This window comes from Poecilia latipinna, unplaced genomic scaffold, assembly GCF_001443285.1.
Source record: "Poecilia latipinna isolate Pla-1442-1.1 unplaced genomic scaffold, P_latipinna-1.0 Scaffold1000, whole genome shotgun sequence".
NCBI lineage: Eukaryota > Metazoa > Chordata > Actinopteri > Cyprinodontiformes > Poeciliidae > Poecilia > Poecilia latipinna.
Window position 1 is genome coordinate 218,707 of NW_015113616.1, and position 9,861 is coordinate 228,567.

Below are 9,861 nucleotides of genomic sequence, written 5' to 3' on the forward strand. Positions count from 1 at the left end.
AATTCGGGAAGTGGTTTATGGATGGCAAGTCAACAACAAAACATGTCTTTTCCAGCAGCCACAGCACATACCAGCTGACCATACGTGCTGGAGTTCAGTTTGGGTTGTTATGTACCCGGCTGGGCTTTGCTGGGGTTGCTAGGTAACTGACAGTGCCTGCTGATTTTTGACAACTACTTATTTTCCAGACACCAAAAAACAGGAAATGATTGCCAAAAAAAATGTTTATTTGGCTGTTTATTTGTTTTTGGGGTTTTTTGTTAGTTATTTTGAGCAGTTGGGCTGGTTTTAGAAGCAGTAGAAACCCAAATGGAAGTACAAATGTGCAAAATCAGAATTTTGCCTCTCCTTTAAGTTTCCTGATGATCAATCACTCAAACAAGTTTATCTCGTATTTGTTTTTTAGACACGACTAGTCAAAATGTTGCTCTTTCTTATTGCATTTCTTTGTCGCAAATGGCAAATGCTTCCAAGAATAATTACTTTTTGCGTCTCATTCACAAATGGCTTCTTAACATGAATCTTGAGCATCATTCATCCTGATGGGTGTCAAACAGTGAGAAGCACTTAGGGCTTTCCAAAGTCCCTCCATAATCACCACAGAATAGGCAGTTATGCTAATTAGGTCATTAATTTGCTTATTAATGCACTAATTAACACAGAGTCCCGTGCAAACATGGGTGGCTGCATATTAATATGATCCCTGCGTCTTACGCTTTGAGTGGTTCCTGCAGTTCCAACAAGTTTCTCCTTTATTAATATGCAACAGACAAGCTGCAAAATCAGCCAGGGATCTTGAAATCTAATCAGATAATCTGCTATGCAGATAGAAAGGGATTCTTTTAGTTATTGTTCTTAAGTATGTATATTCACAAAGATTAGAGACAGTTATTTAATGAAGTCATAGTCCCTCTAAAAGCTACATCTAGTCTAATAGGAGTCAAATATTACCGTAAAGTTCTGGGAACTGGGGCACCCGTGACAGACCTTGATAAAAAACAGATTTTAAATGTTATTATGGCAGGTTAGGGCCGAATAAACTAATACTACAGCAGCAGAACAACAGTAAGGCTATTTCACACAAGACCAACAAGGCCTGACTGAATTAGGCAGCAACAAGCTGAATTAATTCAAAATCAATTATAAATTTCCCCTAAAGGGGCCTAAAAGGACAACATTTCTTCTGAGCTCCAAACAAGCCGACTATTTTATGCAAACACATAGCTAGAGGTTTAAAATAGCTACCAGGAATCTTTAATTAGAACCGTTACCCTCCATCACTGTGATCCACGCCACAACCATCGCAGTGACTGAGCAGAACGCACACCCAGATGAGAGGAGAGAAAACAAAAAGGAGAACACACACAGGTTCAAACTCCAAAGAACGAGAAAAGATCCGACAGCGAGATAAAAAGTGAGCGTCAGGCGAGGAGACAGACCAACAGAAATAATCATCAGGACAGATAAGCAGACTGTGAGATAAGGACAAACGCAAAGGCAGACAAGTGTGAAATCAGACACTCTGTGGCTGACAGCAGAGGACGACTGGAAAAGGCGACATCTGAATGTTTTCTCATAGCGGACTCACCTTCCCCGGCGTTGTAGGCCAGAATGGAGCGGGTCCTCATTTGCTTGCCCTCCACGGTTTTGCTGGAGCAGGTCTGGGAGCAGGTCGACCACGGCGTCCAGTCGCTGAGCACGCAGTCTCTGGCACAGGGCACCTCACAGGAAACGGGCTCCAAGACGGCCGAGGAGGAGCACAGGCCTCTGTCCACCAGCTCCCCTGGAGGAAAACCAGACACAACCGGGTCAGAACCAGCCATGTTACAACAGTAATTACAATTTACTACAAAAATGTAGATTGACATAAACTGTGCCTTCTGGCTGGGAACCTTTAGAACAGCGCTGGTTTATTAATTAGTTGAATCTTCTCGCTAAAGGTACATATTAAACATTCTTGAACAGGTAAGAACAGGTTTATGGGCTACACAAAACATGTTACATTTTTTGCAGAAAATCATTCTAAGATAATTAAATTTTATTCTGAGTTCCAATTAGAATGAGCCGTTTTAGGGTGTCTGGCACTTTAAACCCAAATAAACCTCTGATATCCACGCCCTCCAACTCAACGTTTACACTCGAACTTAAAAATGGCTGCAACATAAAGCAGCAATTCGCTTCTGAATGGGAAATTAACAACAAAGCCGTTGTCTTTTCCAGTAGCCGTTGTACAGCGCTTACAAAATCAGCTGACCAAACATGCTGGAGCTCCATTTGGGTTGCTAGGTAACGGGCTGGGCTCGCCGGTGTTGCTAGGTAACGGGCAGTGCCTGCAGAATGTGACTTAATCTGGAGCTTTTTAAAATGGCTAATTTTCCAGGCATCAAAAAATATTATCCAAGTGACAAAAAACAGTTGGGTGTTTTCTTTAAGTGCTTGGTAGTATTTTTATAAGCAGTAGAAATACAAATGGAGATATAAAATTTAGCATAATAGGTCTCATTTGAGAAGAAGAAAAAAAACCTTTTTGACCTGTTCAGCAAATATCTCCACTCTTAAGTCTATTACACTTCAAGTGTATTTGGATGTTGTCCATTTTTCTATGCTGAAAACTAAAAGCTTATAAAGGCTGTTTGTTTTGGGGTTATTTGCTGTAAAAAATAAACAGGAGAACACAATTTATCGCCAATATATGAAGTTGTTTGGAGTGAAAACATGGACTTAAAATGTAAAGTGCTTCCACTTAAATCAGCTCCCATCTGTGAGTCAGACCATGGAGTCATTTGAGTTTACCTAACATGAAAGAAATGGATGAAAAACTAATTTGTGCTTAAATTAAAGACAGGTGGCTTTCCTTTTAATTTCCTCTTGTGGGCGATTTATTTCCCAATAGACTCTACAACTTACAAGCTGCCATCTGGCTTTTCAGGTAAGAAATATCAACGGCTACATTCGGGAGATAAGGAAAAACAAATTAATTGTAGCAACATTACCCTAAGTCTGTGTAAATGTTTGGTAATTATGACAATATGGCTCCTTCAATTCTCTGTATTAATGAGGTGGTGTGTAAAGTGTAATTAAAACCGCAATTTCTCTTAAAAGTGAGGAGTCATCTTTTGAGTTTTAGTGCAAAGTAATAAAAAAAAGAAAAAAAAGAAATTAGTGTCAAACAGCAGCTTGGGCCACTATTCAGCAAACTATATCTAGAAGACACTGAGGAAAATTAGTCCACAACTTGCTCTCTGATGTTGCTAAATCTAACAAGATTGGCGTCAAACATTTGTGCTACATCTTTTTGTTTGTGCTGCTGTCATTTTAAAGATATTAATGAGTTAAAAGTTACCAGAGGTCATGAAAGGTTAACCAAACCCACACCCCAACTTGTTATGTCAGACAAATTTGGTGTCAATCAACTCAACTACATTTTTGCAGTAAAAAGTTTTGTTTGTGCTGCTTTTGCTCAAAAGACACTAGTGAAAGTTTAACAGTCAAAATGTTGACTCCTTTAGCCAACCACATTATCCAAACAAAACACTTTGCTGCACAAAAATAGCTGAGTTGATGGACAAAAAAAAAGATTTTGTAAATGTGAGCTGCGGGGTAGTTGACCTCTTTGGTTTGCAAAGTTGCATTTGAATGAGTGTTTGGTTGCGTTTAGAGAAAAATTTAAATATCAAATCAATTAAAACACCCCTCATTTAAAACATAGACACTAAGGTAGCACTAGTTGTTCAGGATGAAAATGTACAAGAAACAAGGTCAGCAGATACCCCTGTTTTCTGTTTAATCTGACATTTTTTTCCAGATTTAATTCATCTTACATTGGAGGCTTAGACCTCCATATGAATACAGTGCACAACTACTCAGCAGTTCAGAAATCTCCAATTTGACAACTTGAGATACATAATCATTAAACAGATGTTAAAAAGATTTACAATATATTATTGACTGAACATTTCCTGCAGAATCTACAGTAAATTTAATCTCTTGAATGTATACATTTGCATCTGATATGCAGGATTTGGGTTAATCTGATTCTTTTCTCTATGAATCAGTGAAAAAAAAGAAATCCATAAGAGTGGATTTGTAACAAAGAGGATAATCTATGGAGATTACACAGATGTATTGAGATACAGTTATTGAGTGGGTCAGTATTAAAATAATGAAAAATCTTACATAACTCATTGTATTATTGGTACCTCAGAAAATAAAGTTTATAGGTCATAAATTTAGTCAGTTATTTTTATTTGACTGCTAAGTTTTCTTATTCCAAGAGTTCAAATGTCTCAGATGAGGATATTAAAAACAGAAAATATTAATGGATAATACATGGAAATAATGTTTAATGAAAGATTTGAGGATATAATTTAATGTCTGGAAACCAGGCTGAAATTAGTTGGTAAGATTTTCTGTTTTTGCAGTGCAGAAACAGGAAAATATGGAGTTGTAAAGACTCATAAAACTAAAGCAACCAAAGAATGTATTTGGTCCATTGATTTTTACAAATACAGCAGATCTAAGGTGGCAAAAGTGTGGCTCGGGGGCCACACTAGATAGAAATATCTATCTAGTGTTGTTTCTGCTGTCATCCAGTGATAAAGAATATTTTCTTTCACTTTAGCATGAATACAGTATTTTATTATGAATTCTTGATAAAATATTCATTGTGGTGGATCTTTAGCTCCAAGAAATCTCCATGAAAATGGGGGCACTTCACATGAAAGGCGCAAATTCACATAGGATTCCTGTGTTTCATCGCTATTGTTCATGTTTTATTGATGAGCTCTTAGTAGCCACTATAAGTGGATTATATTAACCCACATATCTGAGTGAGTTGCTTGATGCTCTGCCATAAATCAAGTGGTTAAGCGATATGTATACCCTTAAAAAAATATGCAAACCTTTCCATGACTGAATTGAACCAAAACCAAAACCCTCACTGCAGCTGACTTTATATTGAGATGTCACTTTGACTGAGATGCAGTGAACTCATCATGACTGAAACGGAAAAGCATGAAAATAAGAGACGACAAGGGACCTGCGTATTTCTCAGGCTCAGACAAAGACGCATGAATGAACAGAACCACCCACTATGAGGGGAGAAACCTCAACGCTCTGTATGCAGAGAAGAAAAAGCTCCCCGACTAAGTGGCCAAGCAGTCAGCTTTGGGAATATCAATAGCCAGTTTCAATAACATTTGTATCGACTTTCGCCTGCTGTCTGGGGTCTGGCTGGGTGGCCTTTTCTGGGGGGGGTTTATGACTGGTACACACTCAGAGAAAAAAAACAACAACAAAAAAACACAACATGCGGCCGCAACGTCGCAGTGAAAAATCACCGAGGCGAAAAGCAGATCGAAAATCCAAAGAGAACAAATCAATTCTCATCAGATGTGAAGGAGATCAATCAGCTGAAGTCACACAGAAAGAAGAAGAAAAAAAAAACAAGTTTCTACAGGTAAAACTGTACAGAACACCAACATTTTATACATAAACTGCTTAGATTTATTTATAAGTAACTGCGTTTGAGCATATAATTAATATTTATGTAGATGAGATTTGTAATTAACCTGACAGCCAACAGCTGCCTGCTTTATTAATTACCATGATAATATTCTGATTCCTATTTTTACTCTTTTAAAAGTAACATTTGTGTTAATTTCATGGTTAATGATAGTACTAATGATAATACTATGGTTTTGAGATTAATACTGCTCTTCCCAGTAGCTTCCTTTTTTTATTTGTTCCTCTTACTTTGAAATGTAACTTCACATATAATCTGCTCTCTAAAAATTGTTGCTCAATTCTTATGACTACACACTCAAATTTTATATTTTCTACAGACATTAACATGTCTTTACTGAAGTTAAACTCCATTTTGGGTCAAACATTTTTATAGACCATGGCGTTTTTGTCTTAAATATAAAATTTATTTATATTATGTACAGCTGTGGCTGAATTACTGTTATTCTTTCAGCAGTTGCTTTTTTTGAGTCTATATTATCCAGTTAACAAGTATTTCAATTATCAATTAATCACGATTAAACTGATTTATCGTTTCAGTCCTAATCACTATGGTTATTAAACCAATTGAAATGGATTTTCTAAATCATCTATACTTTTAAAGATTTTCCCAATTAAATATGATCATAAGATTTTTTTTAAAAAATGCATTTTTACCGTAGGCACAACTGGCAGCCCACTAGTTTATATATCAACCAGTCTGTTCTTTTGTTTCATAGCGAAGAGAGAAAAATCCTATTGACGATCAAACTTTGTGCTGTTGAATTATATTTTTTGCACGATTTTCTCATATAGTGATGTCAGTAGAGGCAGGAAATTGAAGATACACTCTTGTGCTGTTGTTATTTGTTATTCATGTATCCCTGCAGCCCCTTCTATCAAACAGAAGAGTTAAACTCAGGACAGCCAAAACAATTCGAGGCTTTATGCCTTAAGCTGTTTAAAATGCGTCTAGTTTCTCATCAGCATCGATGCGGCAGGTGAACTGAAACACAACCATCAAGATAAGAGCCTGAAGCAAACGTACAGCACTCTGAACTCCAAATACCACATTAAAACTAATGAAACCGCCCACACTATCCGCTCCACTCATTAAAATACAACCGTCTGAATGCTGTGTGAAGTGTGTGATTTGTCTGGAACTTCCAATAAAGTGCAATAGTTCATTTGTTTATTTGATATTCAAAAGTTGTTGCACAATTTGTTCATATTCTCCAATAGTAAAATGCACTAGTCAGGATTAGGGCTGAAACGATCAATCGAATTAATCGAATTAACTGTGATTAATCGATTATTTAAATAATCGTCAACTAATTTAGTAATTGATTAATTATTAACTAGAGTATATAGACTCAAAAGCATGCAATTTGCTGAAAGAACAACACATTTAGACAGGTAATTAAGGCGTTTTGAAATCAATGCCAATTTCGAAAAAAATCTAATTTTTCAATAAACATTTTATTAGGATGAATTGATTTTTTGGTTGTATCAAAATTAGTGAAATGGAAACACTTTTTTGGATCATAAGAGTCACATGACCAACAAACAGGTGTTGCCACTGGCGCAAACAACAAAGAAGGCAACAGAAAGTGGTTGAAGGATGAGGGCGCTGCATGTTCTTTCATGATTTATCGAGTGGAAAAACTTATTCATGTGTGATTTAAATGCGTTTCTTATTTAATGGAAACACGGCAACTGTTAAATTGTTTTTATTTATTTTTTTATGAGCAAAATTTCAACATTTTGTATGTATTTATAATGGAAAAGCAGCTTATGCTATCGCAGAGCTAATTACATTACCTTTAGATATAAGGAGTAATAGAGGAAAGCAGTAATAATGTAAAGCAGCAAAGAGTGGAAGTTTCTCCAACTCCCAGAGTTTCTGAGGACTGATTTGATATACTGAGAGGGAGGTTTAATTGTGCGTGCAGAGAGGAAACTGTAATGAGACAGACAGCAGGGGGACGGGTGGCAAAGCTGAATCAAGCAAGCGTTAAAGCAGGAGAGGTTTAAAAAAAAAGAGAGGGAGGAAGGATGACGGGAAGAGGAGTTGTGTAATGGAAATCTCCTCACGTACGTCAATGTCCACCAAAAGCCGGAGGGTCAGCAGATAGGTGACCTTCAGAAATATGGTGTTTTTCTTGCGAAGCCTAGCCTGTGTGTCACTTTTTTTAATTTGACAAATGGAGGTGGATTAAAAAAAATCACCGCAGCACAGGGATGGGCAAATCAGAGCTTGTTCGCTTGATGATGTCAATCATGAAGCGCCGTCTCCAAGAACGATGTGCTTAATTTGAACAAATGACTCACAGTTTTGAAAACACACAGCATAATAAAGCATCATTGCCATCTGCGCAGCATCTCATCACTCTGCAAAAATCCCATTATCCGATCGGACAATGAGATCATATTGCCTCCGCTCACCGTTACTGCTGATGCATTGAACTTGAGGCAGCTGAGTTCCAGGGCCGCACTGCTTCCCGTCATCAGGAATACACCTGTCCAGGCTGACCAGCTGCCATTTGTAGCAGCTGGGTTCATCACATGGCATGGCCTCTACTAGGTGAGGGCAGCTTCCTGGGCCCCCGGTTGGTTCTTTGGTAATCTGTCGTTTCCTCAGTTTGAAGCCTATGAGTAAAAAAAAAAAAACAACCCAAAAAGACTTCAAAATACATCCTTCCATTGGTTTGAATACAGTCCATCATCAATATAAGCATAAATCAGTGACAATATAAATCACGATAGACGTGTAATCAAAATAAATTAGGATAGAATATTCACAGAATTCTGATCCAGAACCGCACAGCATTCTGGGAGATGTAGACAGAGGAAAGACTTTAGCTGCTCAGCTCAACCTTTCACAGCCAGCCAAGCAAAGTTGGTGGAATCAACTCTCACTCATTCTATGGTTACCTAGCAACTCACTCACTCTTTGGTTACCTAGCAACGACCTGCTGAGTAACTGGCACAGCAGCAGTTTAAAGTTTCCCCACTTTGCCTCATAACTACTTAAAAATTAAAAGAAAAACAACAGCGTAGAGTGAAAACTGGATAAGGTCACACATCCAGTTTGGCAGTATTTCAGAAATTTGAAACAAAAAACTAATCTATAATTATCGATATGGACTGGTATAAAACACTTACATCATGATACATTTGTCTGCCAGCCGTAATATTTATTCAATTACATTTACTAGAGTAACAACTTTAAGTAGTATTTTAACTGAGCTGTACTATTTACTTTTAAATTAGTAATATTATTGTGAATTACTGCTACACTTACTTGAGTAAAATTTCTGCATATCCAGAAATGTTTCAGAAATTTCTGGATGTGCAGAAAACATATTAATTAAATGTTTGTTTTTCAACTCAATGAAAAACAAACATATTTTACCAAAAACATATGAGACACAAACATATGTGTGTGAAAGATCTCAGTTTTTCACACCAGCTTTGTTGTTCTCATGTTATTTTCTATCTGCTGAACCTGTTGTGCCATTTAGAGGGTAATAATATGCAATAAATATTGGAATAGAATAGAATTTACTTTATTGATCCCCAAGGAGGAAATGCTTATTACTTGACAACTACTCCATTCTAGATGTTAAATATTAATAATGCAAATATAACCGTAAGCGATAAAATCTATAAGATATATAAATAAATATTGTCACTGGAAGCACATGTTGAGTTTAATATAATAAAAAGTGTTTCTTTTGCCTGAATGTGTTGTTTTGCACTTATTTGTGGTCATTTTCTTTATTTCAGTTTTTAAAATGCCAGAATTTGCACATAACTTAATATTTTGTCTGTTTGATGACATTATCTTAAAATATTAAATTCACCCAGGCGCTTTGTGCAGCTGAATAGTTGCCATGGAGATTAAAGGATTTCTCAAACATACATGAACGAATCAAAGCAACACTCCAGGTAAGTTTTTGATGAGGGAATAACATAATAACACAATATAAAGCTCAAAAACGTCAATTTCACATAATTCTGACCCTTTAAAGTTGATCTTTTTACCTTTCCTTCCGGTCTGATCGTTGCAGTTCTCAAAGATGCACGGACCCCAGGCCCCCCACGGTGACACCTCGCAGTCGATGGGACAGGGGATCTGGCAGAGCTGGGATCTGTTTGGGATCGGACCCGTGCACAGCTGGTTCTCCACCGGGCGGGAGGCTGTGCAGGTCAGCAAAAGGAAAGGACAAAATAACCAGCATGAAAAACGAAAAAAAACAAACCTGATTGGATCAGGAAACAAGGATGCAAAAATAATTATTTACTCATTATTGGCATAAAAAATCCCACAGGGAGAAGCTGAAAACTGCATCAGAA

The 9,861-nt window shown here is 37.1% G+C and overlaps 1 protein-coding gene across 1 annotated transcript in view; it reads right to left on the bottom strand.

Moving 5' to 3' along the window:
* thsd7ab (thrombospondin, type I, domain containing 7Ab) overlaps positions 1-9,796 on the bottom strand; it is a gene marked incomplete at its 5' end in the record, with an annotated part of 94,211 nt that extends 84,415 nt beyond the window's left edge. Inside the window, 5 exons of the mRNA XM_015050594.1 lie at positions 952-987; positions 1,272-1,310; positions 1,589-1,783; positions 7,948-8,151; positions 9,550-9,796. Of these exons, the coding sequence (XP_014906080.1) occupies positions 952-987; positions 1,272-1,310; positions 1,589-1,783; positions 7,948-8,151; positions 9,550-9,796 (721 nt within the window). The remainder of the gene's footprint in view (positions 1-951; positions 988-1,271; positions 1,311-1,588; positions 1,784-7,947; positions 8,152-9,549) is intronic.
* Between the last annotated feature and the right edge of the window lie 65 nt (positions 9,797-9,861).